The sequence below is a fragment of the Danio rerio genome, chromosome 25 (genome assembly GCF_049306965.1).
Source record: "Danio rerio strain Tuebingen ecotype United States chromosome 25, GRCz12tu, whole genome shotgun sequence".
NCBI lineage: Eukaryota > Metazoa > Chordata > Actinopteri > Cypriniformes > Danionidae > Danio > Danio rerio.
The window spans coordinates 16,385,653-16,404,744 of NC_133200.1; the positions used below are offsets into that span (position 1 = coordinate 16,385,653).

General features: G+C 36.2%; 1 protein-coding gene across 8 annotated transcripts in view; it reads left to right on the forward strand.

Moving 5' to 3' along the window:
* The window catches only part of kiaa1549la (KIAA1549-like a), a 128,379-nt gene that overhangs the window by 91,143 nt on the left and 18,144 nt on the right, over nt 1–19,092 (forward strand). For 4 of the 8 annotated variants that reach the window (XM_073942981.1, XM_073942983.1, XM_005174360.5 and 1 more), the window contains 2 exons: nt 5,559–5,746; nt 17,442–17,569. In XM_073942981.1, the coding sequence (XP_073799082.1) occupies nt 5,559–5,746; nt 17,442–17,569 (316 nt within the window). The remainder of the gene's footprint in view (nt 1–5,558; nt 5,747–17,441; nt 17,570–19,092) is intronic. The other 4 variants (XM_073942982.1, XM_073942984.1, XM_009297940.4 and 1 more) reach the window with 1 other exon arrangement.

Here is a 19,092-nt window from a genome sequence, read left to right on the forward strand (position 1 = left end):
TGGGCTAAATTGTCCGTAGTGTGTGAATGTGTGTGTGGATGTTTCCCAGAGATGGGTTGCGGCTGGAAGGGCATCCGCTGCGTAAAAACTTGTTGGATAAGTTGGCGGTTCCTTCCGCTGTGGCGACCGCGGATTAATAAAGGGACTAATCCGACAAGAAAATGAATGAATATATTATATTATATTATTCTTTCTTTTTTTTTAGCTTAATTTAGCCTACCCAATTCACTTATACCACGACTTTGGACTGTCGGGGAATTTCAGGCCAACACAGGAATAACATGCAAACACCACACAGAAAAGCCAACTGACCCAGCCTAGGCTTAAACCAGCGACCTTCTTGCTGTGAGGCGAGATCGCTACCCACTGTGCCACCTGGGCCTATATTATATTATATTATATTATATTATATTATATTATATTATATTATATTATATTATATTATATTATATTATATTATATTATATTATATTATGTAAAACTAATAACACATGTTTTATTTATTTGACGTTTAAGAGTTTTTTTTTTGTTATTGTTACTGTCTACTGGTTTGACATTCTGCTAAGCTTCTATCACAAATACATTTAAAACATTTAATCAGTTAAAAACAGTTAAATGATGACACCATTTTCTCTTTAAGCTGAACTATCCCCGAAGTACAACTCTATTGTTTTTAGTAACAATATGCTAATCAATTGCAATTATGCTAATCGGCCCTTTGATCGTTCTCCCTATTAGCCGTGTTCTCCTGATCTGAAAACATTTCCAGCTCCGTCCAATTAAGACGTCCTTTCAGGAACATTTGTTTTGCTTACCCGCCATAATTTACGGATCATTATAGGAAGTTAATTTACACGTGATCAGTTGCGTGTGTGTTTGCATGCTTTCTGCTTGTACCTGCACGTGCTTGAACAGTAATTGTGTGTTTCTTTGCTTGTGTGTGTGTGTGTGTGTGTGTGTGTGTGTGTGTGTGTGTGTGTGTGTGTGTGTGTGTGTGTGTGTGTGTGTGTGTGTTGGACCTACAGCTCGAATTAGACTTGGATTAAAGTGAGATTTATGTTAGGTTGTTGTGGTCTGTCACGACCCCGTCAGCCAGTGAATGACTCTTAAATACAATCAGACGGAGCACGAGTGAATTATAGTTCAGCTGGGTTTTAAATTATATGGGATTTGATCTCATTCAAGGTCAACGTGCAATCCAGAATGTTCTGTAAGATGGTACGGCCATGAAAAAGAGTGTAAACATGGTTGATGTATTTAGTTTCATCCAAATGTTTTACAGTGTACAGTTCCCCACAATCCCTTTATGTTGTCCCAACAGAAATCAACGAAGTTAACTTAATCATTTTTACAAATTTAAGTAGATTGAACATAAAACAATTTAGTTGTCCCTCAAAAAAACCTTAAGAATTGTGCTTTCAACTCATTTTAAACAAGTCATTTGAACAAGCAGAAAGAGTTGTTATTTGAGTGTGGTATCTACTAATATTATAGTACACAATAGCAGCGGTGGGTGAGAGAGCTTAACAAGCTGCACTTTAAGAAAACACATGCAGTTACAAAAAACTCCAGCAGATAAAGAAACGATCTTCATCAATTTCACTGATTTGCAGCGAGTTTCTTCAGTAGGCTGTGTTGTGACGAATTTCTTTCGCGATTCTTCAGTTATTTTTGTTGTGACCGATTTGCTGCGCGTTAGAGGTCTGCATAAATTTCCGAATAAAGCGCAGCAGCGGTCAGTAACTGGTTTAATTTTGGACGGGAAGAGGCGGTCTAACAATATCGTTTCTGACTCCCGAACGAGCGAGCACGCGTATGTATGTGTGTGAATGAGACAGCGTGATGCTGCGTTTAGCTTGTTTGTTGCTGTGTGTGTGTGTGTGTGTGTGTGTGTGTGTGTGTGTGTGTGTGTGTGTGTGCGTGTGTTTACAGACAGCTTGTTATAGGCTGTCTGGACTATGTCTAGCTGGGTGGTTTTCAGTTTTGTTCTCTCCCCGCTCGTTATCGGAAACTGGCGCGGCGGGTAGAAAACGGAGCAGGTCATGCAGCGGGACCACAAATGCTGAATATAAGCGGGAGCAGTCGGGTTCGGGCTAAAACCTGGCGGGAGCGGGAATCAAAATTTTGTCCATTGCAGCGTGTTAAGCTCTCTCGGCCACCGTATAAAACATCCATTTATTATTAATATTAAAGATTTTTTATGAATACATAATTTACATTTTTTTATTGGATGTTTATTCAGCCTGATTTAATTTAGATTAACTTTGTCATCATACACTCACTCCATAAAACATTTCACATTCACATTTTAAAAGTTATTTATTATTTATACTTTATATAAATATATTTACTGTATGTATACATGTACGTAAATGTAAATTAATAACATGCATATAATTATAAAATAGGTATTTATTAAATGCAATCTTATAATGTAAAAAAGTATTTTGTTAATATTATGTAAATGTGATATTTTGAATGAATTATTATTGGATGTGTCTCTATTTTAAAAGTTTGCATTACATCATCTCACACTCGCCAGAAGGATTTTATGTAATTATGTTAAATTGATCAGTAAAACTTGAAATAATCCTTTAATATACGATATGTCATTTTATTATTGATAAATATGGTTTCCTTTATTTTTATATAATAATATCATTGTGTAAAATAAATTCAATATATAAATAATTTAAAATAATAATTTATACAACTGTATTTATTTATTTATTTATTTAAATATTATTAAATAAAACATTAAAATAAAAACAAGATAAGATACAAGATAAAATAACAGCTGTTAAATAACAGAAATTTATTGAAAAATAACAGCATTTAAATCACAGAAATTTACTGTAAAAGAACAGCAGTTAAATAACAGAAATTTACTGTAATTCAATTCAGCAGAAAATTTCTGTTATTTAACTGCTGTTATTTTACAGTAATTTTTGTTATTTAACTGCTGTTTTTTTTACAGTACATTACAGTGATTTCAATCATAAAAATTACTACAATTATAAAAACAAGCATAAATAATGTTGTTATTAATATATTTTGTAAATACCTTAATGCATCAGGCAGAATTTTGACATTGTCCATTCTGTTTGATAACATTCACGGTGTAGAAATGAAACACTTCACTAAAGAATCTTGTAAATGTGACAACACCATGTACAAAGAGCAACCTCGCATGAATCATTAATTAGATTAATCGCACATTTCCATCATAACAGCGTCGCCCCTTGACACATACACCTTTAAAAAGATCCAAGAGTCTCCCAGCCGCCGTCCGCCCCTCTTCTAGAGAGAGATTGATCCATAATTCATTAAAACCAGCGGCTCCATAGCTCTTCCATATTAAATATCCCATGGCAACTTGATGCATCATATGCGGCCTCCATAAAATATAGTTAGACTCAGAGTACCTTTAGCTCATGAATAAATTAGGATGGCCGGCGTTCCTATGCGGATTGAAATGAAACGTCTGATGCAGAGATTATGTAACTCTTATATGAAGGCTTGTTTTAACCAGAGGAGTAAAAAAAATAAAAATCTAGAAGTTTATCTTGCAATTGTGAATTTTGTCATGCATTTTGAGTTTACTGCGAGATCTAGTTTCAACCACAGGAGTGAAAAATCTATAAATGTATCTAGTAATTCCGAATTTTGTCTCGCATTTTAAGTTTACTGTGAGATCTAAAGTTTTGAGTTGATATTTCACAGTTTTGACATTTTTGATCACAGATTTCTGAGAAAAATAGTCAGAATTGCAATAAAAAAGTCAGAATTTGAAGGTTATATCGCAGTTTTTTCGCTTCTGAATTGTGACTTAATATCATGCGTTTTTCTATTCGCTTCCAATCAATTCTATGAGTACTTTTTTCACCATCAGGGTTCGTCTTTCAGTTGTAAGAAAAACTTTTGTGAGTTCATGACCTGAAATTTGCAATAATTGAATTTACAATTCTGAAATACAGTAAGTCATACTGTGATTAAGAGATATACCGTAAACAGCAAAACATAAATGTACAATTCTAACTTTTTTTTTTTCAGAATTGCTAGTTTATATATCTGACATTTTTCACCATAATTCAGTCTTTATTTCTTGCAGTTGCTCATTCATAGACTTTCTCACAATTCTGTCTTTTTTAGAACATTATTAACTTATATTTGTAAGTTTATAAATTAAAATGGGAAACATAATTATGTCATAAATGTCATATTTAACTCGTAATTTTGAGATTGGAAGTCGGACTTAAAGTTGGAATTGTGACAAAATCAGAATCCCAAAATTATAAACTCATTTTCCCACATAATTGTGGCATTCTTGCTGATTTAATTATTATTTAATTGTTAATTTTTGTAGTCAAAATTATTAGCCCCTATAAGCTATATTTTTTTTGATTGTCTACAGAACAAACCATCGATATACAATAACTTGCCTAATTACCCTAACCTGCCAACTAATTAACCTAGTTAAGCCTTTAAATGTCACTTTAAGCTGTATAGAAGTGTTTTAAAAAATATCTAGTCAAATATCATTTACTGTCATCATGGCAAAGATAAAATAGATCAAGTATTAGAAATGAGTTATTAAAACTATTATGTTTAGGAACGTGTTGAAAAAAAATCTCTCTGTTAAACAGAAGTTGAGGAACAAAATAAACAGGGGGGCTAATAATTCTGATATCAATTGTATATATATTTTGCAAGCTTAAATATCTCTATTCAGAATTTTTTCTATGAATTGCAAAATATTAACTTAAACATAAACAACAACATAAACTGAGATATTAAATCTAATTTCTGGATAAAATCAACATTATACAATCTCAAACATGACATTTTTCTTCTGAATCTTAAGTTTATATCTCACAATTTTCAGGTTTATGACTCTTCATTTATATATATATATCACAGTTCTAACTTTACTTATTGCAATTGCGAGTTTATAGCCTATGTCGCACTTCAGAAATTTTCAACGATAGAAATCTGTAATAAGTGAAGTTTAATAAACTAATTTTGAGAGTAGCATGTGATATGATTGGCTGGTCTCTCATCCACAATAATTGATAAGCCAATCAGATTAATCCAAACCTACAACGAATAGCCCTATTTACGTTACTTCCCTTATCTTCATTTTAGAAGAATCCCCCCTTCCACCCCATCTCCTCCTTTTCTTCCTTTTACCAGGGGGAGCTCTCAAGACCTACATAATCGTGGACCCCCTTACAGGCATATTGCCCTGGCGGGAGCCCTGGGCTCAATATCTCCAAGCTTAGTGTTCTCTCCCGGGACAGCATACCAAACCTGCTATTAGCATTAAACAACACTGTGAACTCGTGAAACCCATAATTGCAAGATACAAAAATACGTTAACTCAAATTCCCAAAAATATAAACACACAATTCTAAAAAGAAAATTGTACATTATAAGCAAACAACTGCAACAACAACAGAGCAATTTGTTTATTCTTCTATTTCATAGGCATCTTTTAAAATCATCTATGCTCTGTTTATTTCTCCACCGTCCAATCAAATCTATCATTTTCCCTCCAGCCCGTGCAGGGTTTCGATTACGCCAAGCAACACATGGGCCAGACAGGTGAAGAGGCTGTCACTGTCACCAAAGACACCCTCGTCCTGTCCCTCCCCGTACGGGACGCCCCGCTTACACAAGACCGGGTGACGACATTGCAAGATGGGACTGCCTCAAAAAGACCCCAGCCAACAGATATGCATCTCAGGTGAGTGCTTTTATTATAGAACAAAGGAGCGCCTTGAAAGTATGTGCATATTTTTAGCCGCGCCAAATGGAATAAGCTGATAGTATATCGCTCAACTCTCTATAGAACACGCAAGGCTTTAAAGCCTGACTTCCATGAATGTTTTAAAAGCCTTTCCACCCGATATGACCACAAGGTTCTATTTCGGTTGCATTTCTTATCTCCTTCCACTGGAAAATCATGTTCACCTCAAGTATGACGTATAATTACCAGCGAGCGGATTGAGATCTTGAGTTTAAGACACAGCTGAGACATTGAGAGCCTTAGAGGGAGGAATAAAGAACACTGTGTGCTTAAGAACAAAGCCATTGTTCTGTTGACATATTTTTAGAATCTAAAGCAAGATAGACAGACATGGCATATGCATGCTAACATCTGATTGGTACATACTCATGTTTTTGAGACAGTTTTGTGTTTAATTGCCCGCATACAACTTATTAACTGGTAACCAACAGCTTTTAACAGTTAAAAATATATAAGAATAGTTAACCTGCAGTTATATAGTATATAGGTGACGTCTGGGTGTACAGTATGTTCAGTAAAGTGTATTAAGTGTATGTTTGTATATATTAGTAAAGTATAAGTCATTTATATTTAGTTAAGCAATCTTAAATTGCTTTCGAAACAATCATTTTTTTTTTAAATGTAGCAATTTTTAAAAATATATTTTGTGCAGGTATGGATCAGAAACATTTCAAAATAGCATGTTTCTAAGTTTATTGACATTCTTTAAATTAAATTAGCATGTTTCTAGCATGGTTAATGTTATTTACATGAGTTAGCATTTTGCTAACATGTTTCTAGCATGATTAATTTATTGATAACATGAATTAGCATGTTGCTAACATGTTTCTAGCTTGAATACCATTGTTGCTAACATGTTTCTAGAGTGACTATTATTGTAAGCATAAATTAGTATGTTGATGTCATTATTCATGTCATTATTATCATGTGTTATTACTGTATGTTGTAAGCATTTATTAGCATTTCTGTTATATTATTAATGCTGAAAACTATATATGAGAAGTTCAATATAACATGTTAATTGACATTCTTATAATTAAATTAACATGTTTCTAGCATTATTAACATGACTTAGCATGTTGGTAGCGTGTTTCTAGCATGAATAATATTGCTGCTATTATGTTTAGAGAGGTTATTGTTAGCATGAATTAGTATGTTGATGTTCAAAATAGGATTTTTTTAACTTGACTGACATTCTTTAAATTGAATTAGCATGTTTCTAGCATGGTTAATGTTATTAACATGAGTTAGCATTTTTCTATTATGTTTTAGCATATTTAGTATAACATGAGTTAGCATTTTGATAAATTTTTTCTAGCATGATTAACTTATTGATAACATGAATTTACATGTGGGTAGCATGTGTCTGGCATAAATAACATTGTTGTTAACATGTTTCTAGAGTGGTTATTATTGTTAGCATGAATAATTATGTTAATGTCATTATTTTGACATGTTTAATATTCTTAACATGTTTATAGCATGTGTTATTACTGTATGTTTTAGCATTAATTAGCATATTTGTATTATATTTTAGCACATCTAGTTTCAACGAGCCTAGTGATTACACACTAAGGAAGGTGTTGAGGCAAAACAATTGTGGTTTTGTTGCTAACATGTTGCTAACATGATTAACTTATTGTTAGCATAAATTAATGTGTGGGTAGCATTTTTCTAGGATGACTTACATTGCTGCTAACATGTTTGTAATACCATTAGCATGAATTAGTATGTTGATGGTGTTTACTTGGTAACTTATACATTAGTATGGTATTGGTAACTTATACATTAGCATGTGGCTTTCATGTTTCTAGCATAAATAACATTGTTGTTAACATGCTTCTAGAGTGGTTATTAATGTTAGCGTGAATTATATGTTAATGGAATTGTTCCGACATGTTTAAAGCATGTATTACTGCATGTATTAAAGCATGTATTACTGTTGTTGCATTAATTAGCATATTTCTATTATGTTTTAGCATATCTAGTTTCAAGGAGCCTAGTGATTACACACCGAGGAAGGCTTTAAGGTGAAACACTTGTGATTTTGTCTCCCAAAGAATGTAAAATAAAAAATGTCAAAACAAAATAATTTAAATGAGGTGTGGGTCACTAGGCTACACTAGGCTTACATTTTCCATCAACGTTTAACGCCTCATGACTATATAAAGGGCGTCAATTTGATCGTGCACACCAACGCGCAAAACGCCAGGCGCAAAGGCGTAATTTAAAAAAAACGCCTTATGCTCGTTTTTTTATTTGATGCGCCATTAAAACCTTCTCCACCAATCAGGTTGCCACTTTTGATCACGTGCATGGAGCTGCTGAAGTTAAACAGCACTTGGAGGCGCTCAAGCGCAAAACTGTCTATGCAAGTGCACATTGAAAAAAATGCCCAGAGGCGATATAAACGTGGAGCTGCTTATTGCTCTTGTGAACAATAATCATTTCTTCATCGCTAGAGCTGGAGCTGCAACTTGAACCATCTATGCTTGTTCAAGTCACCAGAAACTTCAACAACAAGCGTGTGAACTTCCTCTCCTCCTCTTCTTCTGTGTTACAAGCGGGTGTCAGCAGCTTAAAGTTTTGTAGCAACATCTAACGTCAAGGAGTGATTTTGCATACTCTTCTGCTTAATACCAGTGAAAATTGCTGGGGTTTGAATGTGGAAAAACGTCTCGTAAAACGCTGACGATAAACGCAAACAAAAACGAAAAGCGTGTAGGAGCCTTCAGATTGCTGCTAACAAGTTTCTAGCATGATTATCATATGGTTAGCATGAAATAGTGTGTTAGGTGTGTTTTTGACAAGCTAACATTGATAGTATGTTTATAGCATTGTGATGTTACCATGAATTAGCATATTTCTTTTATGTTTAGCATATCTAGTAACATGACTTAGCATTTTAATAACCTGTTTCTGGCATGATTACTATTTTTGACATGAATCAGCATTTTACTGACATGTTTTTATCTGAATAACTTATGAATTAACATGTGGCTAGCATATTTTGAGCAAGAATTACATTGTTGCTAACATGTTTCTAACATGATTATCATATTGTTGGCATGAATTAGTTTGTTGATGGCGTGTTTTTGACATGTGCTAACATTGTTTTCATTTTTATAGCATGTATGTTGTTAATATGAATTAGCATATTTCTATTATGTTTTAGCATGTATATCATGAATTAGCATTTTGATAACATGTTTCTGGCATGATTAATATTATTGACATGAATCAGCATAACATGTTTTTATCTTTATTAACTTATGAATTAGCACATGGCTAGCTTGTTTTGAGCAACAATTACATTGTTGCTAACTTGTTTCTAGCATGATTATCATATTGTTAGCATGAATTAGTATGTTGATGGCTTGTTGTTGACATGTTCTACATTGGTAGCATGTTTATGGCATGTATTATGTTGTTATTCATAACCTGAATTAGCATATTTTTTATGTTTTAGCATATCTAGTATGACATGAATTAGCATTTTTAATAACCTGTTTCTGGTATGATTACTATTATTGACATAAATGAACATAACTATCTTGATTATCTTATAAATTAGCGTGTGGCTTGCATGTTTTGAGCAATAATTATATTGTTGCTAACATGTATTTAGCGTGCTATTACATTGTTAGCACAAATCAGTATGTTTATGGCATACTTTTCATTCATTTGGCGATTGGTTTTGCATTCTGACTGTTTGAAAAGATTTTCTTTAAAGAAAAAGCGGTTTGAAAACAGCCTCTTTTAAACAGTCAGCGCTGTTTACCTGAGAACAAAGTCAAACATTATATGTATATCATAATGTGGACTATAATACAAGATCTCTCCGGGTTCATATCACACGAGCAGAAACCATAAAGCACAGATCAAATCGTGAGTTTAAAGCACTTGATACTGTCATATTTTTACTGTGTGTTATTCTTTGTCCTCGACTCCTCTGAGAAATGTCTTTCTTTCTTCACAAAGAGCGAAACCTCCCAAGGTCCTTTTCTCGTCTCATATAAAAATGCAAATGAAAGATGGAAAGAAATTTATCAGCGCTCGACTCGCAGCCCTTCAAGGTCATTAAAACCCAACACCCCGCATCTCACGCTCATAAAAATGCCTTTACGTTGTACGTGGGACAGACCGAAAAGCATTGATCCTTGAAATCATTGCAGCGTTTCTTCTTTTTTCCCTCTTCCTGTTGTTGTTTTCTTGCTCTTTCTCTATTAGCGCCGTGTTTATTAGCCGGAATACAAATGCATTCCCCCAGTTGTTATCTCTACTGTGTGGCTCGATTAAAGGGAAATGAGCCTGCAGAGAGCGGGGCTGGGGAAATAATTATTTGGAAAAGCAAAAGCGGTAAATACATGAGCATTTAAAGCTGGCAGAGACAGACTGAGATGCATGCTGGGAAGTGATGCAGACTCACAGCTACAGAATCATGTATGATTCAGTGTGCCCATCGGCAGCTTGGGCAGCGCTTTCTTCTGCCCGACTGTGTTAGACCTACAAGACGTGTGCATGTGTGAATTCAGCAGCGCTGGGTGTTATGTGCATGGCAGATTGTTGGCACGCATGTCTAAGAGATTAGCAGATTTCATGCAATATTCATATTTTGTTGACTGTGCTTTATAAGCTCCTCTTAGTGAGATATGGGTTTCGGATGAAGCATTTTTAAAATGTGAGAGGAAATATTCCTTGCTGCTTTAAATCTTCATTGAACTTTATGGATGTCACGATATAAAATTTAATGATACAATAAATATGAATCCTTGTTTCAGCTTGCTTCATTTCTGTATTATGATTAAGGAAAAATGTGAGGAAAATGTAAGTGGGATTAGAATTTAAATACTAAATTATGTCTGAATTGTATAATATACATACAGTTAAAGTCAGAATTATTAGCCCCCCTTTGAATTTTGTTTTCTTTTTAAATATTTCTCAAATGATGTTTAACAGAGCAAGGAAAGTTTCACAGTATGTCTGATAATAATTTTTCTTCTGGTCTTATTTGCTTTATTTCGGCTAGAAAAAAAGTAGTTTTTAAATTTTAAAAGCCATTTTAGGGACAAAATTATTAACCCCTTTAAGCTATTTTTTTCCATTGTCTGCAGAACAAATCATCATAATACAATGGCTTACTAATAATTCTGACGTCAACTGTATATTTATTTTTGTCTAGTTCACCATTTTGATTCTTTGCCGCTTGACCTTTTGCCTGTATTGTGACTACATTTATTGGATTACCTTTATGTTTAGCTCCTGTTTTTGACTTTTGCCTGCACGACTTTCCTTTTAATAAACTGCATGTAGATACACATATATGTTAGTCAGCATCAATACGTAACACACATACTGTACATAAAACACGAAAGAAATACTCTGATGTACTATACTGTATACGCTACCTGTCAAAAGTGTTAAAATAAGCTTCTCCTGCTCACCACGGTGCATTTATTAAATCAGAAATACAGTAGAAATTGTGAAATGCTATTGCAAAATAAAATAACTGTTTAAAAGTACTTTATCATTTAATTTAATAATTTATTCCAGTGATTTTATTGATAAATTTTCAGCTTCATCACTTCAGTCTTCAGAGTCACATGATCCTTCAGAAATCACTCTAATATTAATTGTTATTATTATTATTAATATCATTATTAATGGTAATAGTAATAAAAGCAATAATGACTGGACTAATTATTTCATTTGAAAATACTTACAATGAGTAATAAAAAAAATTAATAAATATTTATCAATTTTAAATTTCTTTAGATGAACAGAATAATTTTCTTTCAAAAAAACATAAAAAACAGACCCAAGCTTTTGACCGGTACTGTATATAAACAAATATTTTATACAATATAGCAATCCTCCTGGTTACGTATGTAACCCACGTTCCCCGAATAGGAAACGGAGACGTGTACCTGTATAAACAGACTTTTGGGAGTGCTTTAGACGACCAGTCACTTCTGAAAATATGAAAACAGGCCAATGAAATGCCAATTGAATTAGCAGAGCTTAGCTCCACAGCTGAAAGTGATGAGCCAATTAGGGCTTTATCAGTCAGCTGCTGGAGCCAGCTCATCAGAATTTGCCTGCTGAAGAGCCGATCTCTCAGCTCCCAGCTGGAGACTCAGGTGCTGTGGCAGTGGAGACACGCGTCTCTTTTCCCTATTCGGGGAACGTGGGTTTCATACGTAACCAGGAGGTTCCCCTTCATAGGGGAACTTCTACGTGTGTCTGTATAAACAGACTTTTGGGAGACTGTATGGAAAGTGCAACAGTAGCCAAAGCCCGTCGCGCTCCTGATGTGTAGTTTGCCAAGTCAAAGCATGAGCGCACTGACATCACCAAGAGCACAACCTTGCAACATCCCCTAGGCCCAACATATTACCATTACATGGAAATAAAATGTTTAATGTTTAGTCGGCGGTCGTAAGTGTGCTTTTACCTAGCTAATATAGACCTGGAATTTTTGCAAATATGACAGTAAGTTGGGAAAGCGTGCCAGTCCCCGAAGGGGGAGGATGCAGCGGAGACCACCTGCTACCCAGAGGGGGAGACTTGATGGTAAGAGACATAAGGACTAGTCCTAATTAGGGGGAGTGCTACATATGATAAGTTGGTTAGCGGTTTAGGGAAGACACAAAACAGCCTAATAAGGGGGAACACACCGTGGTAATAATGCATATGGCATCACCAAGTGGGGAGCTCAAACCGCAGCTCTGCAGATATCTGTGAGAGAGTCGCTGCGTGCTAACACCCATAAGGAAGCGACACCCCTTGTAGATTGCGCTCTCACGTTAGGAGGTCGCGGCCCGCCCTGGCATTGATAGACGAGGGCGATGGCATCAACTAACCAGCAGGCCAACCTCTGTTTTCACATGGCACTTCCCTTCTGCCGACCACCATAACAGATCAAGAGCTGTTCACATGATCTTACATTATGCGTTTGTTCTACGTAAAGACGCAAAGCGCGAACGGGACAAAGCTGTGAGTGGGCTGAGCCTGCCTCCTCCGAAGGCAGCGCTTGCTGGTTCACCACCTGATCTTTAAATGGGGTGGTAAGGAACCTTGGGCACACCGGGCCTGAATTCAAGGTATGATTCTCTGACCGAAAATGCCTCCCCAACTCTCTTGAATGATGCCAATGCGATTAGCAGAGCTGTCTTAAATGACAGAATTTTAAGAGATACCGAATCTCTCTTACCTTCCTCCCTGGATCCCTCGATGAGGCCAGAGTGAGAGAAAGGAGTCCGTTCTGGTGCACTCTAAGGGCCTAAGGGGAAGGGTCACGGCGCTGCGAGCTGGAAGGCGCAGCGTCCCAGACTGGCAGTGCTCGGGTTTGCGCATCCGGAGAGAGAGGAAACTGCCCCGCGGGAGGATCGGTGTTGCTGCTTGGCTAGTGGAGTGCGGAAGCGGATTGGATGTTGAAGCCGTGGGTGGACGCCCTCGGCGAGGAGCGACGCAGCGGAAGGGGCAGCAGGAGGAGCAGACTTACCCCATAGCTTGAACTCCTCTTTCACTGGGGAAAATTCCTGGATGAACTCCCCAACGGTGTTGCCGAACAGTCCAGCCTGGGATATGGGAGTGTTAAGAAAGCGAGCTTTGTCAACGTCACCCATATCAGCCAAGCTCAGCCATAGGTGGCGTTCCTGGACGACTAATGTGACCATCGTCTTTCACAGGGAACGGGCAGATGATTTGGTGGTCATGAGAGCATTTTCGGTAGCTGTGCGGAGCTCATGCATCAAGCCTGGGGTAGAACCTCCCTCCTGCATCTCGACCAGCTTCTCGGCTTGGTAGCGTTGATAGGTGGCCATAGCGTTCAGAGCGAAGGTGGCCTGGAGCGGTGTAGGCTTTGGCCGTGAGAGACTCCGAGTAATCTGCAAGCTTTGGAAGAGAGTTTAGGTGGACCTCTACAAGTAGAGTGGCTCTGCGCACACAAGTTAACCGCGATAGCACGCTCCGCCTGGGGAATCACATCATATCCCCTAGCTGCTCCGTCATTGAGAGAGGTGAGACCGGGAGCACATGAGGTCCGGGCAGAAAAAGGTGCCCTCCATGCCTGCCTGAGCTCTCTGTGTACCTCTGGGAAGAAGGGGACAGGGGGGGGGGGGGGGGGGGGGACGTGTCTGGAAGGCTTTCGCAGAAACAGAGCGCCCTGATGAGGAGCAAGGGGTCCGCTGGCCCAAAAGCAACGGATTAGACCCCACAGTAACGCTCAGGCCTTCCCAAGTGCTTACCGCTTGGAGGGGAGCAGCAGGGGTGACTTGCCATAATAAAAGAGCTTGACGCGACCTCAGTTGCGCAACAGTCAAGCCATCGGAATGCAGGCAGGAACTGTCCGTGAGCACCGCATCAACATGTTAGACCCCCAAGTATGTGACGCAATACTTGTGCCTGTCATCTGGGGTGAGGAATCCACCGCATCCAGAGACGACATCTTTTAAAAGACGCTCTGTACGACCGTGTGCTCTCTTAGAGAATTCTGCTCTTAGTTGAAACTGCTCTTTTAGATCACCAGAGAAACGCCAAGGGGACGGGAAACCCAGCTCGACCACCACTAGAACGTCTTCCCCCGCACTGGTGAAGGAAATGCTTTCTTCAGCGTTGGAAGTCAGCTCAGCAGAAGGGTTCTTCAGTCTCAGATTGGGTCTGAAGCAACAATTCTGATGAGCTAACTCCCAACAGCCGACTGATATAGCCCTAATCGACTCATCCGTTTCAGCTGTGGAGCTAAGCTCTCCCAATTCATTTGGCATTCATTGGCCCGTTTTCATATCTTCAGAAGTGATTGGTCATCTAAAGCAGTGGTCCCCAACATTTTTCTAACTGCAGACCGGTCAACGCTTGACAATTTTACTGCGGACTGGGGGGGGTTGAAATAATAATAATAATAATAAACGTGAATCCACTGTGTACTCATATGGAACTTTATTACCACATTGCTCCAACATTACAATGGTATTATAACATTTGGAAGTAATAACTTTATTAACACATTGCTCCAACAATATAACATTATAACATCAAAAACTGTCCATTACGCTAAATCAATGGGAGCCCTGAGCTTGTTTCTTTGCAACGAGATGGTCCCATCTGGGGGTAATGGCAGAAGGAAGATTGCTGGAAAGAGCGCGTGCACGTCTAGAACGTGCTGACGTGAGACATCTGCTTTAGCCAATCAGAACAGTCAGACGCATTAACGTCCGCGCGGTTTATGAGAATAAAAGCCTTTAAATATTTTTCCAGACACATTCAGCTGCTAGAAGTTAGTCAGATAACGTTTATATGTTCATCTTAATGCCAACCGTGTAAATAATTATGGATTAGATGCTTATGATAAGTTGTTGTTTGTTTACCTTCAAGCTTTGCCCCTTGAAACAGCCTGTGAGCGCCAGCACACACACACACACATATCATGTACATCTTGACATCCGAAAGTGTTTCTCTATACATTTTCATCGAAGTATTTCACAAAACTGATCCATCCACAGAGTCTGTGATGTAGTCAAATGTTTACAAATACAAGCGCAGCTGTTCAGAGCTCATTTCTGGTTAATAATGTCAGAATTACCAGTATTTTGGAATGGATGTGTGAATGCTCTTTTCTGGAAAAAATCCGTAATGTCCTCGCCTGTATGAACAGCGCTTTTTTGAATTACCAGTAAAGTCATTCCGGAAATTTTCCATATATTTACCGGTATCCCTGTGTGAAAGGGGCTATTGACACCCGAAGTGGGTTGCTTGTGTCTAGTTTACTCCTTTGCCTTGTTTTAGTGGCTTCACACAGATAGGATGTTGGAAATGGCAACAGGGTGTTCAGTGCTGTGTTAGCGATCTCTGGGTAATCTGCCATGATTTTTATCCAGAAAACCGGCAGAGATGTTGTCTCGAACACTGTTTTAAGGCCGCCGTCATTTGCGATCTCCAGCAGTTGGTCTTCTTCTTGCATGGACATGCTGGATTCAGCTGGTTTGTTGACAAATGGGTCACGTATCCATTCCTTGGCCGTTTATGGGTCCTTTGAGGTTGGGAAGTAGCGCTCAAACTCCTTTAACAGTGAAGACTGGTGATCGTGCACCAGCTTGGTGAGTGAGCGCGCACGCTCAGTCTCACACAAAATCCCCGCTAATGTTTGAAACATGTCCAATGTGCTTCTGTTCACGCGCAGTCCCCACTAATCCAGTTTGGCTTTAAATGCAACTACTTTATCTTCCAACTTAAAGATAATTCATTCTTGTGCGGCCCGGTACTGATTGATCCACAGACCGGTACCGACCCGGGGGTTGGGGACCACTGGTCTAAAGCACATACAGACACACTAAGAAGTTCCCTTTTGAAGGGGAAATGTATTTATTAAAATACACAGAAATATATGCAGTACTCACAAATACATTATATTTCGTAAAAAATAACTTTTACTTTAGATGTAATTAATTGCTGTTATTCGTTTGACAGCACTAATATATCATATTATATATAAATATATTTATAATATTTTACTGTGGAATAATTTATTATTCTAAAAAAGTATATGTGCTCAGTTTTAATTTCATATTCAATCCTTCATTTTGTTCAATTTTTATTGTGTTTTATCTAATATAGGTCTCTTGGCACATGTTTGCTTTCTTCACGATTATGAGTTTTATGCCATAAACAACAGTTTTTTTTTCTATTTCCTTTGTTCCAGTAAGTCAGTGTTGATGTGATGTGCTTGCCAACTTTCTTTCTAGCAGCAATGCTTTACAAGTCTGCTCAGCACATGATGTGCATTCTGATATGTGCGCTCTGTGGCTCACTGCTGCTTCTGAACCAGAGCAGAATTCATCCTGCTGTTGCACAGGACAAGAAACCATGTTTTCATACACCTGTTGATTTGGAGATTTTTTTGGCTTTTCACGGTTATTTTTTGAAGTCTAATGGGAAGGAAAAAAATCCAAAATGCAATTTTAAGTGTTTCTATTTTTTGGACTTTATCAATTTGCATATGTAGATTTCAACTATGATTTATATTTTTTAAAGTCTGCTTTCTTAAAATAAATTAAGACAATTTATTAACAAAAAAAAATCATAAACCATTTTATTTATATCTAAAGTCTGAAGGTTTTTTATAGAGGAATTTGTTATTGCATAATTCTCATTATTATTAAGATTTTATTATGCAAAAAGTTTGTTATTTTTTGGCTGTTTGCAGTATTTTCAGAATAATGTAGTGATAAAAAGATTCTCAAAACCCCCTCTGTTAAAACCTTTTATTTAAATGTTCAAATAATATTTTTTTTGTTTACAAATATATGCAAATCAGTGCATATTTAATTAAATAATTCATTATTTGCATATGTGAACATAACAATTTAGAAAAAATGTAAAGTGTGCCATTTTAATGTAATGTAATCAACCAATTGGGAAAATATGATGATAACTATTTTCTATTTTATTATAGATGAACTCTAATTTACTCTAATTTATCTGCAGTGTCTTGCTTTAAATTGCACAAACATGATAAGGGATGTTTGTAGTTTAGTGCAGGTTAACAGAGGCCAGAGGGCTGTTAACTGTTAACCCAGCATCACACCGCATGCTGCAAACTAACCATTGCCTCTGTTGCCATGGCAACCCGCAGCAGGTTGCCAAGCGAGGACGGCTCTCTTTCGAGCAGTGGATCTGGGAAACTGAACACTGGCAGAAGCTCCACAGCTCGCAGATCCACAATACAGAAAACACCCAAAGAAGAGCAGCACGCCAGAAACGGTGAGGAAGACACACAAAGAAAAGGAGCAATATCCTTCTCTCAAATGTTTATGAAATCTCTATTTTTTTTATTTTTTTTAAACCTCAAAGCAGCATTTTAAATTTAAAACAGTTTTACTATAATTCTTTGATTTTATATTTTATATTTCATTAAAATAATCTGTTTTATTTGTCTGTATAATGAAAAAATGTATGTATTTATATTTATAAACTTATTATTTGGATAATATTAAATCATTATATTTTTACCCTTTGACTCCCCGCTTTACCAAATAGTTGACCATACTTTGACTGTTTTAAATAATGACTGTTAAAGTCATTTAAAGAATGACGTTTTTGAATAATAGGTTATACACAAAGCATTGTTGGATTACACAGAAATCAAACAAAAATGAACCTGTTGCACTATGAAACTTGACTTTAGTTTTATTGTAAAAAAAAAAAAAAATGAAATAAGATTCTGAAATATGTCAAGGCATATTTAAAAAAAAAGAGGATTTAGCATTTACAAATGTTTTATTTTGATTATGTTTTAAAATTACATTGCAATTTATATTTTCAGATTTTTCATAGTATATGCATTAATTCCGGTACTTTTAACATAAACCGACATATTAAACATTTGGTAGAGGCTGATATTTTAGAAAATATGGGATGTGTTGGAAAAAAAATGCATTGTGTGTGTTAATTAGCGACATTATTATAGCTTAAAATATAGCTCAAAGGGCCAATAATTTTGACCTTAAAATAGTTTTTCATTTTTTAAAAACCATTTTAGGGTTAAAATTATTGGCCTTTTAAGCTACAGTATATATATTTTTAATTAGTCTACAGAAAAAACATAGTTATACAATAACTTGCCTAGTTACACTGACCTGCCTAGTTAACCTGATTAACCCAATTAAAAACTGCTTTTATTCTAGCCTAAATAAAAGAAATAAGACTTTCTCCATGATCAGACATAATGTGAAAATGTCCTTGCTCTCTTAAACATAATTTTGGAAATATGTAAGAAAGGGAAAAAAATTAAAGGGGTTTAATAATTCTTATTTTAACTGTATATTATATTATATTATATTATATTATATTATATTATATTATATTATATTATATTATATTATATTATATTATATTATATAAAAATTTTTTGCTAGATATATAAGTGTACGAAAAATAAAATATTTAAATGGTACTTTTTTATATTAAAACAAGGAAACAAATACATAGATCTAAAATCCTAAATGTATTATACAATTAATTTCCAGTAAAAAGTTGAACCGCATAATATATATTTACATATTTTTCAGTAAAAAAAGCATTATCAAAGTATAAAAAATCTTTTGATTTTGTTTAGTTTTGACAAACATTGTTAAAGTCCACGTGAACCAGAAGTTGCTGCGGTCTTCATTTCAGTATGACGTATTTCTAAGTAGTAATATTGAGGAGGGGGCGGGGTTTATTTTTGCACTCCTCCTCTCATCTTTTCATCCTTTACTTGCAGCAAACATAAGCCGCGGTCACAC